The sequence below is a fragment of the Hirundo rustica genome, chromosome 12 (genome assembly GCF_015227805.2).
Source record: "Hirundo rustica isolate bHirRus1 chromosome 12, bHirRus1.pri.v3, whole genome shotgun sequence".
NCBI lineage: Eukaryota > Metazoa > Chordata > Aves > Passeriformes > Hirundinidae > Hirundo > Hirundo rustica.
Genome location: NC_053461.1, coordinates 217,788 through 244,517, shown reverse-complemented (window position 1 = coordinate 244,517; position 26,730 = coordinate 217,788). Strand labels below are relative to the sequence as shown.

Below are 26,730 nucleotides of genomic sequence, written 5' to 3'. Positions count from 1 at the left end.
GAGTATGGCAAGGATAGAAGAGGGCATTTGCCAGCAAGCTACAGTAATTTGAATTTCAAAACTGAAGATTCAGAACTGCAGGTCATGAGCGGATACCTGATTCATACCAAGGGCATATACCATAAAACAATTACTGCAGTTTGCTATAAGGTCATGTTTCTACCCATGAGAGGGACGTGATGATACCCATTAAACAGCTGATGGCAGTATTAAGTAAGGCTTCAACTTGAACAAAAATAACTATACTATAAGTAGGATATACATCTATTTGCATATAAACAGTAGAAAAAGAGCCGTACTAGGTGCTTAACTATTCAAAAGGGACAAAACGAGAAAAAAACCCACCTTGTTTCCTCACACGATGAACAGATTAACAATAGGAAAAGAAGGCAGGCTTTCAAAAGCTACCTCAGCCCTTTACTTAGAGAGCTCTCCCAGGGACGATGCTGCAGCGATCCCGAGCTGGCTGCTCCTGGAAGGCTGCACCGCTGTCCCCACCTGCACACCAGCTGCTCCTGCACTGCGACACCTGCAGAAGCTACAGGAGGTTACACTGGGGGGCCCCAAGGTGTGCCACAGCACGACACCCAATCCCTCCATGCGCCATCTCCTCTCCCACAGGCTGGCAGACCTCCAGATGGGCCTTCGCTGCACATGGTCTCTAAGCACAGAGCAAATGAGTTAAAGACCTTCCTGATACAAAACAATGCGGCATTTAATTAAAACCTTTTTTTTTTTTTTTGTAGCTCTATCATGATATTTTGTAAAAATATGGGGGACTTTCCTTTCTGAAATTCTTACAAAACCCACTGGTTCAGAGAAGATTGGAATCTGAGGGGTGTGTAATTATTATCAGCAACCTCATATGAGGCAAATCTTCAAACTGGGTTCCACCTTTCCAGCTGTGCAGAAGGACATTATGCTTTTGACATGGTCACACTGCACAGCACACCGCAGAGAACAGCTCTGGATTGACAGCCCTAACATTCATATCTTTATTTGTATCAAACCTTGAAGCATTTCTTTTAAATAACCATCTTGGAATATACAAAACTTACAATTCATATGAATAATGAACTTTCTATGTTGTCTTTAAGGCACATATTTCTATCAAAATTTCATTTTGGTCCAGAGAAGCAGTTGCATTTCAGACACCAGCTATCCAGGTATCTGGCAGTTTGGTTTGTTGTAACTATCCTTATGACTGTAGACTTCAACAACGTGTATGGGGTTCGCCGTCTGCAGCGCAGCGTTGTGTCTCGGCACCGCGTCTGTCCCCCCTGCACCGCCGCTCTTGGCCACCTTCAGCAGGTGACCGTTGTCTTTGCAACACCCAGGGACTACGACATCCCGAGCCCACTCTTCGTGGGACCTGGAAGCACAAAGGGAAAAGTTATTTCTGTTTCATTAATTCTGGTGAAGCTACAGAATTTGTGCGTTTTATTGGCACATTGCGTGTTTCACAAATGACTTGTGCTGTAACATGAGGAATTGCTTCTCCCAGCATCAAAACCACTCGGTAGCAGTGGGGCAAATAATTGTGTCTCTGTAAAAGCTTCAACAAGACTCAAGTACCTTTTTGCTGGGTACCAGCTGAGAACTGAGCACCCCTGTGACCTGCCATCGGGGAACAGAAGCTAGATGGGGTAAAGCTGCACACCTCACTGCCAAAAGAAAATCTTCTGAGATACTTGCTGTTGTGCATTTATTTATTTTTTTAGAGTATAAGGAACTCAATTCCATCTTCTTGAGGTGCTAGTCACAGGTCAAAATAAAAATCAAATCAAAGCAGCACATAAACAGAGAAGAATTGGAACAAAGTTTTGCATGAGCCAGCAAAACAAACTTTGGGGGGAAAAAAAAAAAAAGTCTTAGGAAATTGCGCTGCCAGGATTATAGCTCAAGTCTAGGTATTCTGGTTACAGAGCAATAAATACAGCTCACCTGGGCAGAACTCATCCCACTCTGATGTTTTCCCCTATAAAGCCCCATGTTGTGAAACACTGCAATTACCCGTAGCCCAGCAGAAACTCAGGAACCCAAACTGGCTAAAACGGAACTTGGAGAAGAAACGTACTCCTGCCTTAGCAACCCTTTCCTCCCATTTCAGGAACTATTAAGCTTTCATTGATAACTGTCGGCACAGGTGCCCAGAGCAGCTCTGGCTGCCCCTGGATCCCTGGCAGTGCCCCAGGCCAGGCTGGACACTGGGGCTGGGAGCAGCCTGGGACAGTGGGAGGCGTCCCTGCCATGGCAAGGGGTGGAAAGTCTTTAAGGCCCCTTTCTGTTGTGACAGGTAGAATAATTATAAAAGAAAGGCTTCATAAAATCAGGCCTGCTCTATTAAATTAACAGCTAGCCTGCCATCTCTTCTAAGTGTAGTTAAGCAATTTGCAAGTTCTCATGCAAAAACAGTCTTGCTCTGAAAAGTTCCTTAACACAACCACCTTTTCTGGGGTTGAAAAATAAGTGCATCTGTGTGAATAATAAGATCTGTTCCATGAAGGAAAAATGTAAACAACCTGAATCTTAACATGTACACACACAAATCACCTTCTGACCAAAAAAATGTAGTAAGAAAACTACTAGCCTATAGGTGTTGCACACGAGGTCTGTGAAAACTGTATAAAGTAAGTGATGCGAAGAAAGAATTGGCTTTTCCCGCATGAAGACAATTTCACGTTTTTCATGCTGGATGTTATATCCACTTTGAAACCGCTTTCAATCTAAGCCACGTGGAGACGCCGGCCACACAGGAAGTCTGGAAAGGGAACCTCTGTGCGTGCGCTCCGGAGCGCTCCCGGCGGGACACGGCGTCCCCGGGCGGCGCCGCGGGCTGGGACTGATCGTCCCGAAACCCCGGGGTGGGACTGATCCTCCCGAAAGCCCCGGGCCCCGGGCTGTTCGCAGCTCCACACGGGCGGCAGGATCCGGAGCACGTTTCCTGCTCCCAGCCCCTTCCCGGAGCTGCCGGTTCCAGTGAAAGTTGCACTGCCATCCCCTCCCGGTGTCGCTTTCCAACAGCCCCGGCGGCTCTGCCCCCGCATCGGCAGCTCCTTCCCGGAGCTCCACGGGGGAGGCGGGAGCCACAAGCGCTTTATGTCTTTTTAGCCTTTTCTGTATTTGCTTTCGGTGTTTCCCCCCTTTTGCTACATGCGGCCTTTAGAAGGATTTTTGCTTTTCCCCCGCAGCAGCTGCACGGAGGCAGGGCCGGAATTTTCTTTCTCTTTCCCCGTCTTTCCTTTTTCCCTGCGGGCAGCACAGCCCCCAGCTCCAGCGCGGAGTGATTTCTGACCACCTCTGTTTAAGGAAGCTTACACTCATTGTGTTTGTGTGCCTCGAGAACGTGTTGATAAAGGGCTTTTAAAGTTAATTTTGTTTTCTGAGTGAATTCTCATTTTTTTTACAGTTTTACGGCGTTTGTCAATGGGATTTGGAGGATTCTCAAGAACATTTTTCTGTGTGACTTGAGAGCCGTTCCTTGCTGGAGGGAAGATACTGTTAACAGGACATCCGAGATGTGCGAGAACACAGCCACAAAGCTGTCTGGTGCTGGCACTGCCTGTCAAAACAGCTTTTTTACTAGAGGATGGGAGGGGATTTTTTTGTTGCTGTATGCCTGGTGGCTTTGTACAAGACCCTGGGGTAATCAGGAAAGCATTATGAAAACAATAATAGCAGCTCTATTGAAAGCACATGTTGCTTTCATGCCCCCTTCGAGCTCTTGCGATGACAATTGAGATTGAAATTAAGAAATGGGTGTAACTTTAAAGCCAGTTTATCCTACCCTTCTAACAGGGCCCCAAGATGAAACCACAGCTCGCTCCCCCTGTCTCAGCATTCTTTGAAACCTGCATGTCAAAAGGTACTGGGAAGATCTCAGCCTCTAAAAGGTGGTGGGGGAAACACAAAGCACAGAGGGAAAACAAGAGTTAAAAAAAACAGAACTCCATGAATAGAGAAGCTCAAGGCTGGACCAGTCACGGGGAAAAGCAGGGGAAGGAAATCTGCCCCAACTCCTGTGCTGGGTCTCCTCCCCTTCAGTCCTTGGTGCCAATCAAACATTTCCTGTAGGGAACTGTATCAATTCCATACCATTGTATCAAACAGGTCATTTGCCCTTTGCAGCCCTTTCCGCATGCTCTATGGGATGCAGTATTAAACCCCACAGTGATGCCAAAAATGCTGAGCTGTCTCTCCTAATAGCGTGCTGGCTTTGGGATTTTCTGCAAACCTTTTCTGTTGGAATTCTTTGTTGTTGGATTGCCCTTATTTGCTTTTTGCCAGGTACAATGGTAAAGCATCTTGTAGTCAGAAAGGGCTCTGGTACCAAAATTTCAGCTACTAAAAATATCTTCTGTGGGAGAACATAACAGCCTGCTTCTCTGCAGAAGGATTTTTTCTTCTTGCTAATATGCTCCAGCTGTGTGAAGAGCTGAAAGGAGGACCTCAGGCCTACTGAGACATGGGCTTTTCCCTTTCACTCGCTCCTGCAGTCAGATCAGCTACTTCATAGAGAATGTTTTATAACTTGACTTAGAGCTGTGAAAAATAATTCACCTCTAAACAGTCCAAATTTGGAACACACAATTTCTTCCAAATGCTTCCACACCAGACAAAAAAACCACATCAAACTTCTTTGATTCTCTTTAGATTGCATTTTTGAGCTTGACTACTTTTTTTCCTCGTTGTCATCTTAGATGACAGAATGAAAAGGAGTTAGTGCACAGATATATTCAATTCTCCTGAGTACGGAAAATGCTGGATCATCAGTCCTCCCTTATGAAAAATCAGCAATCCCTTGAGTCAAGGGAGTATCTGTTCCAGGACAGGTTACAGGACTTTTACACTGAAAAGCAAAGCAACAGAGCCAAGGTGTGGCTATTTCTGACCATCACTAGGAAGCTGATGCAAACTGAAATGAGCTCTCTCAGCATTTTCTTTACACCAGCTATCTGTGCTGCTCCTGGGATAGTATCTTGTACAAATGCTGATATATAAATAGGTTCCAAAAGAGGAGTGCCTGGTTCTTTAATGTCTCTTCACGCAAGAAGGGTTTGCTGTTTGCTTTCACTATGTTACACTAGGTTGTGTGTATTTTGCCAGACCAAAAGTGGTTCCAATTGGATTCAGGCTCCCATTTCTGGCACAGAACACTTGCATTTCCTGGTGTGTTTCTATGGAACTGATTGCTTCACTTACAGAACAAGTGAAAATGCGACAAACTACTTAAACAAGCAGAAGACATCCCCCTCTCTGCATGGATGCTTAAATGTAATTGATGCGCATTACAGCAGGACAGGATAATTCTTTACAGATTTAAAAACTGGCAATGATGTTTATCAGAGGAATTGCTTATTTGCATTTCCTCACCCAGTATTTTAAACCTGTTTTCCTAGAGCAGCAGCTCTGCTGGGGCTGTTGCATTAGTTTGCTGTGAAGCTTTGCCTGCTTGCCGAAAACTGAAGGCGCTTTTTAAGCTCTCTCAGTTTGGGGGAGGTTTAGGTTGGATATTGGGGAAAAAATTCTTTACAGAAAGAGTTCCAATTGCTGGAGCACCTTCTCCTGGGGAGCAGTAGGTGGGTAGTAGTGGTGGGTGAGTGTTACAAGTGTACCCCCTGCCAGCGTTAAGCTGACCCCACTCTTCTTTTGGACACCCATTTCTTTAACATAGCGTCTCAGTGACCTTCACCTCCATCTCAAACACTACCAGTAGCTGGCACAGAGGAAGGACAGCTGCCATTAAGTATCTCTTTACTGATATTTTACCCTGTGCCTGTCACAGGGCAGAGCACAAACTGCCTTCTCGGGCAGCTGCCTGATCCTCGCTCTCCCCCGTGGCTGCTTGCTGCGATGGCAGAGCGCTGTTTGTCTCGGGGGGTGGGTGCCCAAGCAAGTGCTCCAGAGAAGAGTTACTGCAGGGTCAGGTGTTTTTCTTCATCAGAAAATAATTGACTCAGAAATAAGACATCTTGGTACATCTTGCAGTCAGGCTGTGAGAGCCATTCCCAACAGGCTGACAAGCCCTCTGCCCAGCAATCCTCCTGGGGACTGCTTTGGAGGCTCATGGACATTGTTTCTTTCTAACTGCGTGGCCCGGGGCTGCAGCTAATCGCCCTTCCCTAGACACAGACCCTTGTTTTCAGCTAATCTGGCTCAAACCTCTGCACCACAGAGAAAACTGCTATCTTTGCTGCTCCAAACTTCTGAGAAGCAGCCCTGAGGAAACTCCTCCCTCCTAGCAGCACCATGATCTGTAACTTGTTTTTCCCTGCTCAACATTTAGCGTTTTCAAAAATATGACAGCAAATATGCTGTAAATACTTGCAACTCATGCACGTAAGACCTTCTGCTAAAAATTGGTATGTTCATCCTCATTATGATTCTTTACATCCAAATGAAAGAGGTGGCATCTGGAGTGACTGCGCTCTGTAGTTAATGATCCTGGGTATTTGTACACATATTCCTTATCATTTTAAAGCAATTTGTGCAACCAGCAAAGCAGTCAGAACGAGGCTTATTATAATTAAAGCAGTTGCCACTAAAATTCAATGTTTCCCTGCAAAACGACATATTCATTATGTTTGTTCTATGCTTCAACCATGAGGGGAAAAAGTTCTCATTTTGTGGCAGCCAGGTCCAGAACAGCACCAGGAGCCCCTGCTGTCACATAGCTGGACTTCTCTGTTATTTGTAACTTCTACACATCAGCAGTCTGCACCCGCATCATGTCACCTCATTGCAGCCAAAATTATCTCATCAGCATACTAAGTCACCACTTTAACTGATTAGAGTGTTTTAATCCTAAATTTGTCTGTAAACCTTAACAAATACCTTACCTGCCTGGAAGAACCGAATTTTTCTTTTATATTGCCTTACCTGAAAGAATTGGCTTTTTATTTTATCTTTTCTTACAGTATTTTGATCCTAAAGTACTGAATCAAAATGTTAATCTCTATTCTGTCAAGTCTGAAAAGTAGCATGACCTATATGCTTTTCTAGTCAAAGATTAATTAAAATATACTCAAGAGAGTCTTCTTCAAGGGTGGTGGAGTTCTTACTCTTCCAGATACTTCATATGCTACAAGAAGCAGCAGAACAGGGTTTTTTAAGAAAAGAGAAAGCTATTGTAAAAATGACTGAATTTGTCAGGCCTCCACCCACTCCTTTGTCAGACAGGGGCAGCACTCGTCTCAACTTCCCCTTCTAAGTGGGCTGCAGAGCCACTTCCCATGGCTGGGTTGCAGAAAACAGCATGTAGCACAGCCCTGGAAGAGGCAGGGAGGAAAGGATTCATCCCCTGTGCTTCTTCAGACAGCTCCTGCCTCGGAAAACCAAGTAGGATAGCTGCTGTGCTCAGAGATCTCGTGATGCATTGGGCAATTCCTCCCAATGCCTGAAACCTTAGCACAAGAAGAGGATAGGGTAGGATAGAATAGGGTAGGATAGGGTACAGTAGACTACACTGGACTAGACTAGACTGAAATATTTCAGTTGGGACTCACAAGGGTCATTGGGTCTAACTGCCTGACCCCTTCAGAGCTGACCAAAAACTAAAGCTCATTATTAAGGGCATTGTACAAATGCCCCTTGAGCAATGCCAGTCTGGGCCACCAACACCAGCTCCCTCCCTAGGACTCTGTTCCAGGGTCTGACCACCCTCTTGGTACACAAACGCTCAGGCATGTCAAGCCTGAACCTTCCCCGAGGAGCTTTGGTTAAATTCTCTTTTGGTTTGTTCTTGACCATGGATGTGCAGAAATATACAGAATCTATCCCTCAGTTTTGCTGCTGTTTTCCAGCCATGCCACGTGCCTGTATTTATTTCTTTGGACAATCAATGCTGTAGCAGCTTCACCACTGCAGCAACACCCACAGTTTAGAGATTTCCTCCTGGCACAGGCTGCCAACATTCCCATCTCACACTGGAGGGGAAACAGGACCAGACAGGGAACGTGTCCTTTCATGCTGGTCCTCCCAGCACAGCCCAGCTCCATGTCTGCACCTCCCCAGTGCCTGCACTGTCCTCCAGTTCCCAGTAAGCCAGATGAGGAAACGTAGCCTAATTTGCCAAACACACACACAAAAAAAGCCTTGCAAGTGAAATACAAAATTGACAGGCCATGTTTTGTCTTCATAAAATCTGTTAGCAGAATTCTCACATCTCATCTTGCATGTCTATTCATTTTACAGAATTAAAGAATAGAAATCAGCATCTTTTTCTAATTACTTGATTAAACAGCTCTTATTTGAGTAGAAAAAGGGAATAAGGTAGGGTCACACCTGTTCCAAGAGCAATTCCAGGACAGTTTTATTCAGAATCACCTTTAATGACACTTCCATCTCTGATTAGAAGCAGTGCCCACTCTCCATATGCAGAACAGCCAGACTTTTGGCTAAGGGTGCACAGGCTGATATACCTGCTCTAATAGCTGGTTTTAGCTCTGGTTAGTGGTTAGCCAGGATCCCATCACCTCATTCAAACCTACCGTATTTTAACAGCCTTACCTGCAGAAGCCATGGTTATCGTATGCCATGTTAGTCACGTCACCAAATAAAGATGTATTCCTGAGTTTCTTATTGTTGTTGTTGTTGTTTCTTCCCTTAAAACCAAAGTAAGCAGCTTGCATGTGCTCTAGTTCTTCAGTCCTTAGCTGGTACCACAGCTGCACTTCTCTGTGAATATATCAAGCAGTAGAAACACTATTATGATACATGGCTGTACAACTGAGCTGTTATCTGACCACACACCTGACTCTCTAGAGTTTAAATCTCATTCCAGGTTTACTGAAAAAAGCACTTAAACACATGCTGAACTTCATGTGTAAGCCAAACTTGTAGAGATATAAATAACACCCTAAGATAGGCAGTTCTTCAATAACCTAAATGTTATTATGTAAAATAGTGCTATTTAAGTACTGTCCAGCGCTCCTCAAAAACAAGCAAACAAGAAAATGAGAGCAATTTTCTTATGAGCACCAGTGGATAGTTTAAAGGAACAAACCTCCAAGAATTATGGCCATTTGATTCAGTGTTTTTCCAGACTACAGGTAATAAGAAAAGTCATATAAGATGGGATGATGTGTCAGTGTTCTCATGGACCTCCATCAGTGACATCAGGCCACATCCTGTTATGTGTGAAAAGACCATCTCCATTTATGGGATAAATTATTTCAGGAAAAAATGTATTTTCTGTGACTTTTTGCATCACTGCTATTCTTAAGGTTTCCGAAGTCATCAGGTGGGTTGGAAAGATACTGACTTAAAAATGGAGGAGACAGGTAATGTTGCCTTTGTTAAGCGTAGGGCATATTCCCTCACTATCAGAATTCTCTTCTGGAAAAATGCTCAGGGCTGTTTTCATGCTGCTCTCTGCAACTCTGAAGCAAGGCAAAAATCCACAATTTCTTTTCTTGTTTTTAAAATAAGCCTAAGATTCACAGAATCACAGACACTCCCACTGGCTGATGGGACAAGATCTAATTGTGAGAACTGGCAACACTGATTTTGGTGCCATTTCTGTCTTCCTGGGACACAGTCCTTGGGACACAATCCTTTCCAAAGAAAACAGCAGCCATGCTCCCTCAGTGGGACAGGATCTGCGAGGAGGCTGAATGGTGTGAGGACTTTCAGCAGCCTTTGTCCCTTTTCTCTTCAAAACCCACGTGGATGTGGCAGTTCAGTTGTGAACATGGTGGCAGTGCTGGGTTGACAGTTCAACTTAAGGATCTTTTCCAATCCTAGTGATTCTATGTTTCTATTAAACACAAGAGAGCGCTTCAAAGATCATTAGACTCCGTGCAAGGCAGGTTTGTAAGCAGAGGTGATCTCTCAGGTGACCAACTAAGAGCCAAAAGAAGCAACAGGCAGAGCTCAGAGCTACTGGCAAGGTGAGGACATCCTCTCTGTTCCACAGGTACAGATTACCTCATCTTTCAGATATGGTCTAAGAGACACTTATTTCACTATTTTCCCCAGAAAATTCTCATTTGGTATTAAGTTATCAAGCCTGCAGCTTTTTGTCAGATTAATGCTTTGTGCATCCAGAAGTTGAACCACTTTTCCACCTCCATCACCAACAGAGATGCCGCCACTGCACCTGACAAGTTTCACACAGGGTTATGTTATTTTTCTCCCATGACGTGGACAGTTTGTACATGACTCCAATTCTTTCTGACAGACGGGATAAGACACACAATGCCTGCAGTGCCCCCAGGTTTCTCCTTGAAGCTGGGCTCTGTTACCAATGGGACGGAGCAGCTCCTTCAGGAGACAGGGAAAGGAGCACAGTGGCAGCAGGGAACTGAGAAGGTCTCAGCAAAAGGATTAATTTTACAGCCTGATGACAGAATCAGGTCATAATGTCCAGTGCAAAGGCTTTTCTTTTGTAAGAGAAAAATACCAAGTCATCACAGTAATGGGAATGGCTAGTTTTTACAAAACTTAGTTTAAAATAAATGAAAAACAAGGACTGTGATATGAATAGTCTTATCAAAAAGAAAAGCGGCAATTCCAAAAATGTCAATTAACCTTTCATTTCAAAGCAACTTATTTCATGCTACCAGTAAAAACCTAATATTATGATTGACACTAAGGACTTTCATTTTTTGACACAAAAAACCTTTCAAGAGAAACAGAAAATATCTGTTTTGGCTACGCTTGGATTTCAAATGACAGAAGTTCTCCCTTCAGCTGGTTCCCCTGCAGCTTCAGATAAAGCACAGCTCAGCTCAGGAAACTTCACTACTGTCTTCCTCAGTCTCCCTCCACTCCACTGGAGGGCCGGGTGGGAACAACCAGCAAGAAAAGTGAGAGGGAAACCAAGTTCCCGTGGAAAGCTTTCAGCAGCAATGACTCTAGGTGGATGCTCCTGTGAGCAAAAGTAGCTTGGCTACAGCCTACAGGCAAATGTGTTCCTGCTGCCACTATCCACACTGAGTTTTTATAATGGACTGGATTGAAATTTTGACTTCTTCCTATTCCTGTTTATAATTCACCAATTTGTGCTCCGAGCCAGAAGAAAAAATCCTCCATCCTTCCAGCCCCATGCTGGGACAGCTTTGAGGATGCTCTGCAGATGGTGAGGGCTTGGGTGGTTCTGACACACAGAGATTCCATTTCCCAGAAGTGTTCAAAGAAAGAAAGAAAAAAAGGAAATAAATAGAGAAGGGGAAACATTACCAATCTTCAATAACTTGAGGAGAGAAATGCTGTGCCAGAAAATAAGACTTGTGTGTTCAGCTTCTGCATAATCCTGGGTAAATCCACATCAGTTCAGGCCTGTTGAGGTTATCTGATATTAACAGGCATCAGGTATTTAAATACTTGGAATTCCAAGTCTTTCCATACCTAAAGCCTGACCTACAAATTAAGGATTTTAAGTAATTAGCATCATTGCAGTGCTGCAAACAGCAAATCCTTTGAAGCAGTTGTTATCACAGCAACGGGGTCCATATGATGTACACTCTGTATTAAAACCTTCTTCTTGACATACCTTTGAGTTCTCCTCCTCTCACTTTTCTTCACACACTTGATCAGACAGCAAGTTAAGAAAGCCATGGACATCAGCAGAATGACAGCACAGCTCACAATGGAGGCAATCACTGCAACCTTAAAGCCAAAAGTCTCGTATTTTGATATGGCTGCAGCAAAGCAAACACAGAAACATTTCTAAGATCAGTCCACAAATTTATCTTTTACATTTTCATTAAACCATGATGAAACCTACCTGCTTCACACTTCTGCTCAGTAAGGACTTTCACATGTGTCAAGATACCAGAGTGTCTTGGCTTCAGCTTAGACCTATGCAAGCCTCAAACTGGAGTATGTAAAAATCTCCTGTTCATAGGTTACTAATGAATTGTTCACAAGCATTTCACCACTGCAATTAATTAAACACAGTGCTCTTAGCACTGCAGTAGCTTAAAAGCACAACCCTGTTGGCAGATCAAATGCAGATGAGCTGCAGACTCTATTAACAAGGACTGAGGCTGCTAAAATGAATACTAACAGGGATAAATGGACTTAAAGAAGCCATTTAGAGCAAGGACAGTTCCATGTAATTACATCCTCTTCGGCAGGCAGCAAACAACTGCTCCTCCTCTGTTTGGGGAAGGATGCAGGATGGAAGAAGTGACCTGCAGGGCTGAGTGTTCACAGGGATCTGATGCTGGATGTGAGTTATCCAGACAAAAGGTGGAGTGGGAATGTGGTGTGGCACAGCTAACACAGACCTCTGCCAACTCAGTTGGAGCAGTAAGCATGCCTTGCTTCAAAACTCATCTAGTTCTCCCAATGACCAGCGTCACAAATGGTTCAACTGAGCTCCACACAAAGCATTTTATTTCTGCAGCCTCTGGGGGAAGGATTTCTCTCATTTTTTCTTTTATGGGATCTCCAAACAAGAGGTAAGAATAGCAGAGTGTGTGAGAGAGCACTAAGTGTATGTAAGAGCAATGTATCCACTGGGGATTTGAAATGACACAAGGTCTGAGGCACCTTCAAGCTCACAGGTACCAAATTTTGCTTGAGTCTACTTCTGGTGAAACTAGTAACAACCTCATAATAAACAAGCATGAACACAGCTAAAAGGTAGTTAATGCTGTTGGCATTCAGACACTATTTCTCTATATGGTCACTTTCCCATGCAGCTGCACTCAGGCAGCAACCAAGTTCAGAAAATATCACCGTGTTTCTTTTACAGCAAAAACATTCTCAGAAAAGACTGCCAGGAGATGAGAGGTTCACAAATATGCTTGCACATCAGTTGGTCATTCCCAGAGTGTTTGGGTGATTTATGATGATGGTCTGCTCCCTGATCCTCTGCTTTTTGCCCCAAAATGGTTGCTGTATCTTTACAGTGGGTCCAGGGGAAGGGGGAGCCTTGGGGCCCTTTGCTGGACTTTTTCAAAGCCTCACTGCCCCGGTGTCTGGGGCTGTGCTGCAGTCTGGGTTTTGCTTGGCTAGCTTGGGGGTTTTGTTAGCCCAAGTGGAAATTCGGAGGGTTTTTTGTTTTTTGGTTTTTTGTTTTTTGGTTTTTTTTTTTTTTTTCTTTTCCCTGGGCTTGGAGAGGCTGCAGCAGCAATCCTTTTTGAGGTGAATTGGATGGTTTGGTTTTGGTCCAAGATCAGAGAGAACAAGTGCCAGAACTGGCGGGAGAGAGGGGCTGCTCCGTTTCAGCCCCAGACCTCGGACAAAGCCTGAGCCGGGGAGGGAAAGCACTCCTGCTTCACTTGCTGTGGCTGTGGACAGGGGACCAACAGCAGAGATTCACCGGGTTCCCATCTGTTTGCCCGAGCTGCTGTGTGAACCTTTTGTTTTTTCCCTGAGACAGGAGCTGGGGCCATCCTTCTTCCCACCCAGCTGCCGGCCCTTGTGGGTTTTTATCTTTCCCTGGCATTTTGGGTCTGTTGTTTTTTGGTTGTTTTGTTTTTGGTTTTGTTTTCCAGGGGATGGTGGGGTGTTTTAAGGTCTCACAGTTCAATATCTAGCATTTATTTACCTTTTTTCCCGTGGGCAGTCTGTTTGTCAATAAATAGTTGTTTTTTTTCACTTTCGTCCACTATTAATTTCTTATTGGCGGAAAGGAACTGTCGGAACCCTTTTCTTCAGAGGAAACACTCATTCCAGAGTGTCTTTCTCCTAAACTTGCCTCTAAACCGAGACACCCATACATTCTCTAAAGAAGCGTACAGCTTTAGCTAGAGCCACAGCTATTCCAGGCGCTACCAGTGACGTGAGATCAGGGATGAATCCCACAGAGTCTCTTCTGTGTCTTGATAATGGCATGTCAGAACAATACGGAGTGTAATTGCCATCAGTGGGGGAACTTGGAGAAAATTGAATTTGTCATTTTCTTTGCTCGGGTCTCTAGAACGTATCCTAACGCTGCAGGACAGGCAGGGCAAAGGGAGGGCGCCGCACGGCAGAGGGAGGGGCCGGTCTGGGGAGAGCCTTACGCTTGCAGGAGGGCACTCCGGCTGTCCACTGCGTGCCGTTCCCGTTCCAAACGCAGGTGACGATGGCCGCTCCCTGCAGCTGGTGTTCGGCCGAGCACTGGAACGTGACCGCTGTTCCCACGTCGGTGCCGCTGCCGCGGAGCACCTGGAGCGAGCCGAGCCGGGGCGGGCGCAGGCGGCGGCACTGCCCTGCGGAGCAAACACACACAACGCGGCGCCGCACAACGGCGACGGTCCGCGGGCTCTCGCTGACACCGGGCTGTGAACCACCCGCAGTTAATGGTCAAAACAAACACCAGACCTCGGGGCGGCCGCTGTTGGCTGCTCTGCCGAGCACCGGCCCACGGCCCCCCTCCATCAGCTCCATTCAACAGCTCCTCTGCCCTCCCCCCCAGCGCAAAGCCATTGATGTTGTGATATTGTCTGCTCAGACTGGTACACGTCGAACACTAAAAAAAGTAATTTCTGAGTGGCACGATCCCCTACGGACCCCTGTGTTGTTGGATTCTGATTAATTTTTTACTCAGGCTGGCTGAGAGTATTCATTACGCATGAAACGCAATTTTCCGAGACCTGCTGGACTGATCGTGCAGTTCAGCCTTCTCAGTAGCACCTTGGCATGACCTGACCAAAACTTCTTGCCTCTACAAGACCTGCACCTCTGTTTGGCCTGGCTGAAAGGGGCCAAGGGGGTCAAAACCACAGAGGGAAGCATAGACAGGCATACACATAAAACTTAACTCCCTTTTCAAGAGAAAAATTCTGCTTTACAGTAAATCATTAATTTTTAATACATTTTTATTCATTCTGCTTTTCTATTACTTTGTTGTTTACATAGCTGCCACTTCTTTCAGCCACTTACTATGGCAGCAATTTGCCTCAATGAGAGCAAGTATTTTCTATACAACTGCTTTCTCCTCACCTCTTGTCCTTCCCGCACACATCCCATTCCAGGGACACACAGGATGAATTGGACAATTTTCCTCCTCCCTCCGGATGAGTGTTATGAGTTTGGGCTTTTTGTAGAGCAGGAGCTGCTTTATACAAATGCTTTATACAGCTTGGCCTCATGCTGAGAGAATACCCAGTGCTCAGAAAATCTCTGAATCTGATGCTGCTGTCTGGCAGTGCAGAACGGCACTGGCTACAGCAAACAGGTTATTGCATATGACAAATAACTGTCCTCAAAGAAAAGACAGACACTAAAGCACTAAAGCACAGTGTCCTCCATAAACTCTTAATGCACCCCAACTTCTGGGCTCAGAAATAAATAGATAATTTCCAGGCAGCGAAAAATAGAGAGTAATGCAAGAATTAAAATAATCCAAAATATCTCTTCTCATGTACAGCCAGGATTATCTGTATTGCAAAACTGATTTGTCAAAAAGAGGAACCATATGGTTTCACTGTCAGCAAGCTGTGGGTTTATGTTTTGCTGATAAGAAAAAAGAAATGAGAGAGCAACCTAGGCATGCCTGCCTAGTAAACATTTCCTGTGTTCCTTCCACAGCAAAACAGTGACTAAAAATCAAGTACATTGCATAAGTATCTACCATAATGATCTAAACTACAAAAGTAATTACCTGGAAGCATGTTAGCAAGGCTGCCCCTTTCTGTCTGTGCAGAAAGAGAGCAATCCATGCCTTCATCTCATTACCCCGAGACACAAAAAGCTCACCCCTTTGTATTGCTTATTGTTGGTAATTTAATATCATTAAAACATGCTGGAATAACTAGATGCCAGAAAGTAAGAGAACAGTAGGCTCTATCAACCCTGAAGAAAATAAACACACCAATATTATTGCTGCAAGTCTTTTTTTCCTACAGAAGCACACCTCAGAAACTGGTGTCTCTGAAATCACAGGCCTGTTAAGCATCTGGAGCAATCTCTCAGAAGAGCTCTGGGAAGAGCTCATTGTGTTAAAAAGCAAAAGAAAAGCAGCTAGAAGTGAAACATGAAATAAAGCAGATGTTGCAAAGCCTCTTGTATAAGTGAAACTGTCTGGCCCTGGCACTGGTCTCCTTGCCCCCATGCCTTTGCTTCCTTGCAGAGCTGGCCTCGAGTCCTGCCAGGGCTGGGCTTTTAAACCAACAAATGGCCACCGGGATCTGATCCTCCCACAAGAAAACCCAGATGCTGGCACAGCTTTAAAAGAAATTAGCGTTAAACATGACACCAGACCTAAAGTAAAAGAGCAGGGCAAGACCCGGGCTATAGAAGCTGCGGAGATCAACCGAGGGCCCCAGCTGTGCTGCAGTCGCCACAAAGCCACTGTGGAGACGCTGGGAAGCTCTTGTAGACCTGTCTGCCTTCCAACACACAGGTGTGGCTCTGTGAAGTTACTCCCTGGGGGAGCTTGGGAGGTTCAGGTGCGGCACAAACCACGTGCACCAAAACACAGCCCTCTGCACACCCATCGCTGCAAGGACCACCTCAAGGCAGGGCCAGGCTTGGCCACCGCTGCTCCGGGAGCTTCACACTGCCAGTTCTGATGGAGACCTGCAAGAACTGAACAGCAGCCACGGGGCTGTTCCTCTCAGGGTCAGTCACAGAGAGCAACATCTGGACAACTGCACAGGGTAAAACTTGCAGGTATCTAAGGAACACATCTGTCACAGCACATTACCTGACGAAAGAAATGCAGCTCATTAATACGTGGTTCTGGCACCCGCCTCATATCAGCATTTCCAAATGAAAATATTCTCCATAGAACATTCTGTGTTTCTATTGATAAAATTATTTTTTAAATTGTGATAGAGAGAACCCCGTATCTGATGATTCTTACAGGTCACCACTAAACATTTGTAAAAATACTTTTTCAGAAAAGCTTGTTCTCCCATTAATATGTAATTTCCATGCAATTAAGAAGGAGAACAAAAAGGTATTTGAAGAGAGGTTTTCTGTGTTTACACATCCATGCTCAAATAAGCTCTCTGCTCCCACCTCTGTTACAGCAGATGCCTCAGGCTCACTCCTACCCACTTCACTTTTTTCTGTGATCTGTTTTGTAGGTAAAACTGATTTTTCACACATGTAATTTACAACATGTAAGGGTTTAGATGCTGAGATTCCCACATCCATCTCATTTTGGGCAGCATTGCTTTCGTGGAATTGCAGAATAGTTTGGGTCGGAAGGACCCTTAAAGCTCACCCCATTCCATCTCCTGCCCTGGCAGGGGCACGTTCCCCTGTCCCAGGCTGCTCCAAGCCCCAGTGTCCAGCCTGGCCTTGGGCACTGCCAGGGATCCAGGGGCAGCCACAGCTGCTCTGGGCACCCTGTGCCAGGGCCTCACCATTCTCTAAGCTCACCATGGGACCTGCAACCACGGGACAAGTGTGCCCTTTCCCTCTGCCACCAAGTCCCTCCGTTCTCAGACAAGTTTTGGTGGGCACATCCTTGCTGGTGTCCTTCACTGGGCCAGTGAAGTCTGTTATGCTTATAATTTCAATTTTCACCATTATTTTTTCCCAGTACTCAGGAATAATATCACATTCATTAAACCTCGTGCAAGCAATTGTAACATTTCTGCAGAGGGTGCAAAGTGATCCACTAGCTGGAAAGCCAGCCACCGCAGAAGCCAAAAGAAACCCCCCATGTATTTCCACAGGGAAAGCACAGGTCTGTTAGGAGCCACGGGCAGAGGAAGGATGAAGGATGCCCCACCAGAAAAGTGGACACCACAGAGGTTGTGTGCTGCCCCATGGGAAGCCTCCTGCAGCATCCCTGCACGTCCACTGCCCACCCTCAACACGCTCCACTCTCCTCCCCTGCTCTGGCTGCTGCAGGATGCAGAGCTCAGCCTGGCCACTCATTTGCCTCGCCTGGCTCCGGGTTATCTGCCTGCACCAGCTCTTTGATCCGGCTTGTGCGCAGCGCCATGCACACGCCGGGGTACTGAACAGGGCTGATAAGAGCAGATGTGCCTGCACCGTGCGGCCGGTGGCCTCCTGTTTATGCACCACACTTGCCAGACTGAGCCCAGCCTCTACGGGTGGCAGAAATCCCCATTGCTGGGGCCACATTGCACCGACCTACCTTGACCAAAAAAAAACCCCTCAAGGAGGAAGGGTCCAGAGCTGGACAAATAACACTTCAGTCTTTAAAAAATCCACTCCCAATGTGAAATTTTAGGTGGACCAGACTACATGCTACTTGATAGTTATATATTAATTTTTTGCCAAAAAGGTGAAAACACAGGAATTGCATTTCCACAAAGAACTTATTTGTAAAGAATATAGAAATGTTTCAACCTTTTGTCTTTGAAACCACTTTCCTGTTTTAAAACACATGATGAAATACAGGTTTGTTAATTTTCATGGGGAATATTCAACCACCCTGTTTAGCAAAACCAGCCTGAATGCTACACACCTTACTTGCATTCCCCCCCGCTTTGGCTTTCCCAAGAGCAATCTGAAGCTACTCCTGTCCTTGGTTTGCTGCATTAAGTTGTGAAATGCACACCACAGAGTTGTGACCAGGCATCCACAACTGTCAGCAAGAATTTCTGTGAATAATTGATTCAGATACCAGTCTGAAAAAGTTAGCAATAGCATGCCTTTTATTATGGTGTTAGAAGCCATTCGTGGGCTGAGAAACCAACAGCCAGATTTAAAACCCTTCTCTGTGGTTTTATCGCTTTTTATTTTTCATCTCTCCTGGCTGGTTCTTTTCCTGACAGAGTTTGGCTTTCCTATTCTGGGCTGCACGCAGAGGGATGTGCAGCCAGCAGCCTGGCCACAGCCACCAGAGCACCAGCAAACTGCCCGGTGAGAGCCACGCAGCATCCTGCCAGAACCGCCGGGCACAGCAACGAGCAATGATTAACAGCACAATCAACAAACACATCTGCCTTTGGCCTCCCTGCACACAGCAATTGCTGTAAGATGGCTCCAAGATTGACAGGAATGCCAGTATAAGGACAGGGAACATTGCTTTTTCCCATTTAAAAAGTCAATGATTGCAGGTGAGTTATGCACAGAATGACAAGCAGCTTGAGAGAGCAGAGCAGAGGACAGCAGCCCCATGTCCTGCCCTTCCTTTGTACCTGGCCAGGAAACTCAGAGCTACACCTGAGAATTCAGCTTCTGGGCTGAAACAGATTAAAATAAATGAAAACCTTACTCTAATCTAAATTTCTGCAGGTCTTAACAATAATGAGCCGAACACCAGAGCTCTCTTGCCTGTGCAAAACTGCCCCTGGTTTTGCGGGGCACAGCTTCTTAGAGCAAAGCAGGACCCCTGTGTCCAGTCCGGAGGCCTCTTTTGACCCAATCAACTAGCAAAGATCTTGGAAATAACTGAGGCTGTAAGCAGAAACCTCCCTGGGTGTAATTATGCTTTTACAGAAAGGCACAAATTTCTGCTCTGCTGAACAGGGAAAATCAAAACCCAAAATTTGCCCTTTGCGCCTCTGTGAGCTCCCACAGGTCAAATCATTCTCCCACACGCTGTTCCCAGCCCACACATACGCTCAGGGAATTTGGTACACCATCCCTTCACCCTACTCAACTTCTGTCCCCATTTTCACCTCTCCTCAAATCCATTCCCAATCAAAGCTACTCTGCTTTGGAGTCTGGAACATGTGAGCAGCATTGTGACTGACTTTATTTCATCCCAGAAATAGTAATAGAATCCTCTCTCCCAGATCTGTTGGAGGAAAGGCAAGCAGTTAACCCATCCCTTTCCCCAACACTGCTTCTACCAGCCACCACCAGCACTGCCCCCTCCCCGCCCCAAGCAGCTACAGACCCCCCTAAAGATGCTTCTGGGCCACAGGGGCTCTGCTCTGCTGCAAAGGCTTGTTTGTAACCCGGGCACCAGCTCAACCCCATCCCTGAGTCCCTCAGCAGATGCAGGAATTGATTTATTTTGGGGAACAGTTGCTCATTCTGCAACTTCTGCATTTCTCTCTGTCATCTGACAACCAAACGAGAGGCAGACGTTCACGCAGACTGCAAAACCACCTCTCTGCCAATCCTGATCCACTCAGCCAGTCAAAACTGTTCTTTAGAATAACATGCTTGCTGATCTGTGGCTGCATTTCAAAGACAGTGTGTCAATAAAATGCCTAAGTGAAAACCAGCAATTGTCCTATGTGTTAGCTTGTCCCCATCATAATATTGAAGGCGAGACTCTACAGTGCACATAAAAAGTCAGTGGCAGTCATGATTAACAAACAAAATCGTGACAATTCCAAATTCGCCAGTTACAAATCTCTTTGCTGTAGAGTTGCAAAGATTGAGGCTTGGGGATGCTCTCCTTTTCCAGGGGAAAAGTCCAAGGATGTCCTGTGGCTCTGTCACAGTGGGAACAGCAAAACTGGTAGTGGTTTTGCCCTTTAAAATAGACCACACTGCCTGGGAAATGCTGGCTCAACCATTGTCATTAGGGTGCTTCTGTGTTTTAAAGCTGACTTGTGATTTTTAAAATTTCATTGTTTTGGATCCAAAGCATTCAGCTCACCTCATTCACCAGCTAAAATTCAGAAGTCTACTAATAATCTGCCTCTCTAACACAGGTAATTTCAGAGTAGCTATGAGGAAGCATTGGAGAATACCATAGGGAACAGCAATCTTGCACTGCGGAGGACTCAGGAAACTCAGTAACGCTCTTCCTTCTCTATTTTGTACTGTTCTAGAGCTTTAACAACAAGCACAAAAATCCTTCCCTCAAAGCAGTATCAATGCTTAGTGCAAATGCCTAACCACCCAGACCAACACCTTGCAGTACAGGAGATAAAGCCAATGGGCTGACATTCTGCAACTGTCCCTTCTTTTACATTACTTATTACAAGGTTTGACTTTGAGCTCATGGGAGAACAAGAAAGGAGAAATAAACCTGGAGAAACTACAAGCCCCATATATTCCAGGTTGTATCAGCATCTGCCCCATGGAAATGGAAATTTGGGATCCATGTTTTCTTCTGCAGCCTAAAAACAGAACCACATCTGGGAATAAAATTCCACGCATCGGTTCTGCAGAGCAGCAGCGCTCCTGGCTTTGAAGGACAACTTTGTTTTTGCAGTCCTGGAAGAGAAACTCTAAGTTCTTAGTAACATAGTTTCTGCACTGCCAAGGAAGCTCCCTTCAGAAAAATAAAGCTGCTCACAACGAAATAACAGACAGTTTAAGTCACACCAAAGGTACATCCGCCTTGGCACCAGGATCCTACCATGGCCACCAACATTCAGGCTACAACTGAGCCAAAACATGCTGTCCCTCTCCTGTCCTCCAGCAAACTGCAGCTTTCATTTGTTCTAGGCTAGAGACCCCGTCCCTGTCTTTCAGTGGTGTCTGCTAGATAATTCCTTCCACAACTAGGTCTGAACAGAGCCTTCACTGCACCGCAGCACTTCCCACCTCATGAAAACTCTCCCCTTCCCTGGTTTGGAAAGTGGAGGGATGAGGCACAACCACAACTACAGACAACAGCCCAGCAGCGAGACCTATTAATTTATCACCTGTCATGAGTGCTTCTGTCGGATCCTGCATCTATTGTCTCTCTGTCTGTGGCTGCACCGATGTGTTTGTCGATGCAGCTCTATGTTGACAGAAGCATCAGCTGCCTGGTCTGAACGAGCTACAGGAGGGCACTGAGGAATGAGAGGAATCACAGCAAAATAAAGGTACCACCCTGGATAACCAGAGGGCCAGAGCATCCTACTATAGCAACATAAGGACTGAAAATAATATGCCTTTGTGCTCCTTCCTCTTTTTCCGGTTTCACCCAAAAGCCGCCAGTATAATCCGGGCAGCTGCAGAGGCACCGGTACCTCAGCGGCGCGGGCTGACGACGGCACCCTGCTCCACTGCGATCCCCACGGGGCAGGACAGCGCTCGGTCACCTGACGCGAGCCTTTCAGAGTCTCAGAGGCTTTTCCAGTGAATTTCCCGAGCCTGGCAAGCGCTGGTCGATGAGTGCCCACAGAACACTACCGCAGCACGGCAGTAGCGCTGTAAATGCCGCTGTGACAGCGCTACTGCCACAGCACAGAAGGCTTCTTCTCAGCTCCAGACACTCGTTGTGTTCCTCCGCTGCCCCACGCTCCTGCCCTGCACATTTGCTGACCTTCCCTCGGGGTAAGCCAGGCTCCCACAGCTCCCCAGGGAAGCACCCTGCTGACCCTCTCCAAATGCAGGGTGGGTTCGTTCTCCCTGCTCCTGTCAGTCCTTCAAGAGAAGGCGAGAGCAGGAAAAGCACAGGGTGTTCGAATCTCACAGCTGCGTCTCAGGAAGCTCTAAGACCCTTTAAGTACTACAGGCATCAGGGCCGTACTAAGGAACTTCCTCCAATTTCTCTCTCATTCATGAGTTAATTCAAATGGAAATCCTGCCACATTTTTTTCATCCTCTCAAAAGGAACATGTGAGGGAGTTTTTCTGTGCAAATCTTTATTATCACCCTATTGCTCATGGTCTGAACTAATGTAAGGGAGCACTCAGCATCAAAAAGGATCACCAATAAGGACACAACGCAATGAAAGATACCGTATAAGTGCTGTAAAACCATTGGCAGCAAACATTGATGTATAAATAACAAGGTTGCACTTAAACGACCAAGAGTTTAATTTAAAATTATACAAGTGGCCATCATTTTAGCTATCTAAGCTGCCTAGGGCTGCCAGCAGTACGTCCACCTGACTCAATACATTCACAGTTCCAAATGGGTGTTCGTGAGGGTGGAATTGCACCATGGCAAAGCGCCATGAAGTAGCAGTGAGGGTGAAGAGCAGGAAGAACAGGAAGAGCATGAAGAGCAGACACCCAGCTAAGGTCTAGAAAAGCCCCACGTGCTGGTCCTACAGCAGCTCCGTGCAGCACAGCCCTGACCCAGCGTATTCAGTTTAGCACCTTACTGAGAATTCCTGCTCCACAGTTTTGCTGTAGTTGGCCTGGAAAAAATGGTCTTTGTTGTACAGGCTGGAGATACAGCTGAGAGGAGCCAGGTCTATAGATATCCAAGGGATTAACTGAGGGTGGATTTCTAATTTGAACACCAAATGTTTTTTGGCAGATTGGCATTTCTAGTTTTGCCACAGATCTACACAGAGCAAGATTAACCTATACAGAATCAGAAAGTCTGAGTGTTCACACAGGACATGCCACTTCCAAAACTCCTTTTAGTGTGGGCAAACCCAGCCTCACAAGACTTTGACACAACATAAAAAACAGCCAAATATACTTCATTTTAAAAGAGAGAAAGTCAATAATTAGCAACACTATCAGGCTAGAGCAACAGGGTCTACACTTGGGTTTGAGTTAATTCTCTAAGCAGGTTTCCCAGAACTTGTTTTGCATTTTCAAATTAACTGCTCTATAAAATTCAAATTAAACAGTCACGCACATTCAGAGGATACAACTTAAGGCATTGCTATGCTAGTAGCCAAAATACATTCGCCAATTTCTATAGGCACAACAAAATCAGGTCTGTTAGAACTCCACGAGCCGAATAAATAACAAAGATATGAGAGGACAGGCTGCACCTGAGGAGGTCCCTGGATTTCAGGAGCACTCAGCCCTGCTTGCATTGAAGCCAGGGAAAAGTCCATCTGTTCTGTGATCTGAGGAACAGAGGAAGAAATCCCGGCAAGCAGCAAGTCATTGCAGCTGCACCAATCTCCAGCATCCTTCCATCTCACCTTGCTCCAGGACTCCAGAGGCGGCTGTGGTTGGGAACAAGCATCCTTTGCTGCCCAGGCCAGCAGGTCCAGACCACGGCTCTGCTCCCTCCAGGCCCAGACACCCACCAGAGCCACAGCCAGCCCTATGCAATGGACATGTCCCACCAGTTCAGACCCTTTGTGACCTCACATTACCCCCAAATTATTGAACCCATTTAAGCCAAAGAGGTTTTTTTAAATAAGTTATGGTCTATGCAATCGAATTGAGTAACAAAACTGAAGGGAAGAGAAAGGTAAGAAAGAAAAAGCTTTGATTTCTCATTCTACCCCTCGATGTATTACCATATTCCATTAAAACACTGATATCTTCATTTCCTTCCCAGCCCGGTGACGCGCTCAGGAGCGATGTCTCTGAGAACCAGCACCTTCCACCCTTGCCAGACACTCCCCTCTGCCCCCACGCCCCCTGTGCCCGCGGCCATCCCAGCGACCGAGTCCCGAACTTCTCTGGTTGAACCGCAGCGCCTCCTCTCCGGGAGCAATCACCCCCCAGGGCTCCGGGTGAGGCGCACGGACGGCTCGGGAGTGGGGCCGCTTAGCGCAGCCCTGGGGGTGCTCGGCCCCTCCGCCCGGCCCGCAGCCCAGGACTGGCCCCGCTCGGTGCCCCGAGTGCAGCCCCCGCAGAGCTGTTCCAGGGGTGGCTCCGGGACACCCGTCCCGAGAACTTCATGGCGCGGACCGTGGTCCCCTCCGCGCCCCGCGGCCGCAGGCGGCACGGAGCGGGACGGGAGGGAGCCCTGCCCGGCGCGGGGGTCCGGAGCCGGGTGGGAAGGGAACGCAGCCCCGGCTGGGGCCTCTCGCCCCCCTTCCCGGGGAACGTGCGACGTCTGTGTCCGGGGTACCGGATCCTGCCCCGGCCACTCCGCATCCCTACGCGGGAGGGATCCCGCACCCTGACCGGGGCCCGGCGCCACCCCCGCTGCATCCTCCCTCCCCTCCGGTGCGACGCAGGAGGGAACTTGAGCGAGGAGATATCCGGGACCACGCTCGTACCTGTGGATCCGCGGGGGCCGCCGCTGTCCCGCCCTAGCGTGGGGGTGCGCGGCGCGTCCAGCCCGGGCGCGGTGGCTGCCGGCATGGCTCCGCCGAGCCCCGCCGAGCCGCCCGGCAGGTGCACCGCACCCGCGCCCGCCTCCGCCGGGGCCGGCCCGAGGGGAGCAGCACGGCGCGGCGCGGCCCGGCCCGGGGAGCCCCGCCGGCCGCCCGCCCCGCCGCCTCTCCGCGACACCCGCGGGGCGGGGAGGAGGGACAGCGGGGCGAGAGGAGGGGCCGCCGCCGGAGCCTCGGGGCGCGGGGTAGTGCCGTGCCCTGACAGCCCCGGGCATCGGGCCGGCCCTGCCCTGCCCCACGAGCGGCAGGCGGGGATGCGGCAGCGCCCGCGGAGCCGAGCAGGGGCTGCCTGTGCTCCGCTGCCCGCCCTGCCCTGCCCGCCCTGCCCTGCCCGCCCTGCCCGCCGCCTGCCCACCCTGCCCGCTGCCTGCCTGCCCTGCCCAGCCGCCTGCCCTGCCCTGCCCGCTGCCCGTCCTCCTCTGCTGCCTGCTGTCAGTCCCCGATGCAGCCAGGCTGGTACCCACAGCCCGCAGAGCCTCAGGAACGCCGGTCTGTCTCTCACGAGTCTGGTCTTCCAAACCCAGTCTACTGGTCTTCATGCAGTTGTATTCTACGTGCAGAATCTCTCACATACATCCAGTTTATGGCCTACAAAGTTGTGTTTGTTTTCACTGGGATCTGGAGCTAAACCTACTGGATGGTTCCCAGATCCACCATCCTTGTCCAGAGCTGGGTGGCACACACCAACATGCACAAGCTACTTGGTGAAAGCCAAGTGCCTTGCACACACTGCGTGCGTCATTTTGTGCTTGTCACATCCTAGCCATGTCACCGCCTGCCACTTACTGCCCTGGCAGCATTACCACAGTGAGTCTGGGTCTCAGCAGTGTTTGCTGAGATCCTTGATTTGCTGGCACTGGCAGTGGATCCAAAATAGGCCTCTAATGGTCTGCAACGTGCGTCCATGGAAAACAGGAGGAACAAATGGTTCTGCGTCTATAGTCTGGGGCCCACACCAAGCACTGCAGCTATTAACACTCTCTCCACTTGTTATACCCTCTCATTATTTTTTTCACCTAGAATTAGAAGGAAAAAAATAGTCTGCAGGAGCAGATTAGAGGGATGAAATTCCAAGGTGCACCAAGCCCAAACAGACTGGAAAACCTCTTAAGGCTCTTCTGGAAACATCAAATGTTGCAGGATCATGCCCACATGTAATGGTGACACAGCTCAGCATGCTGCTGGCCATAGCACTCTTTCCTGTGAACTTATCCGGCAGGGAGGCCTCAGGAATACTGCAGATGTAAGGGACTGCTATTTCCATCTCTACAACAAAATCACATTCAAAAAGCAATGCTTGGTCACATTATAGCAAAACCCCAGAATTTTTGAAAATGCCGCAGCTTATGAATTAGGTTTGTATTTCCAGTAATGCCAAATATTAACCAATCTGATTAAAGTCAACAAGGAACTATTGCTCCTTCAGTCAAGTCCAGTGAAACCAGAGGAATACCAAAGACAGAAATAGTTTTTCTCTGTAGGCCACTACTCCTACAGCTACTGTTATGCAATTCAAGTTGTACACAAGTCTGTTGCAAGTCAAACCTTTCCTTACAGGTACTCACGGAAGCAAATTATGCAGCAGCACCTGAATTCCACTTACCTCATGGCAGCATACAGATTTGCTTTGTAAGGGAATATATAACCTACAGCAGTGGTTTTGCTCCACGTATCCTGGAACACCACAGGCAGCCCTGTCGTGTGACCCCCCAAACATCATTCACCTCCCTGGCTGCAGGTGAGTGCTTCCATAATTTTTAAGGCCCCTGGTTTCACCTTCAGCATCAGGGGAAGCCATGCAGCCCCAGCCAGACACCTGCTGCTTTTGCTTAGGGATGGTTTAACTGTTGGATTTCACTAAGCTGCCCTAAGGCATTGCCTTTCTTTTAATTCTAGTTATTAGAGCTGGCTCCAGGCATGCCAAGGGCACAAGACTGCTGAAGTGACAGTCCCCAGCAAAGCTGCCTGGGTGGCTGCAGGGC

At 47.4% G+C, this 26,730-nt stretch overlaps 1 protein-coding gene across 1 annotated transcript; it reads right to left on the bottom strand.

Annotated features, from left to right (window-relative positions):
- Window positions 1-971: 971 nt before the first annotated feature.
- Window positions 972-24,716, bottom strand: SUSD3 (sushi domain containing 3). The gene is made up of 5 exons (XM_040076504.2): window positions 24,632-24,716; window positions 13,959-14,147; window positions 11,495-11,642; window positions 8,509-8,676; window positions 972-1,372 (listed from the first exon to the last, which is right to left on the bottom strand). Exons 1-5 carry the CDS (start codon window positions 24,714-24,716, stop codon window positions 1,159-1,161), a joined length of 804 nt encoding a protein of 267 aa, XP_039932438.1. The 3' UTR covers window positions 972-1,158.
- Between the last annotated feature and the right edge of the window lie 2,014 nt (window positions 24,717-26,730).

What these genes read in the sequence shown, in the direction of transcription:
- SUSD3 (XM_040076504.2), bottom strand. Translation starts at nt 24,716, where the DNA reads ATGCCGGCAGCCACCGCGCCCGGGCTGGACGCGCCGCGCACCCCCACG. An exon ending in CGGCCCCCGCGGATCCACAG is followed by an intron (nt 14,148 to 24,631) that starts GTACGAGCGTGG and finishes TTTGCTCCGCAG; the next exon opens with GGCAGTGCCGCCGCCTGCGC. An exon ending in GATAACCATGGCTTCTGCAG is followed by an intron (nt 1,373 to 8,508) that starts GTAAGGCTGTTA and finishes TTGTGCTTCCAG; the next exon opens with GTCCCACGAAGAGTGGGCTC.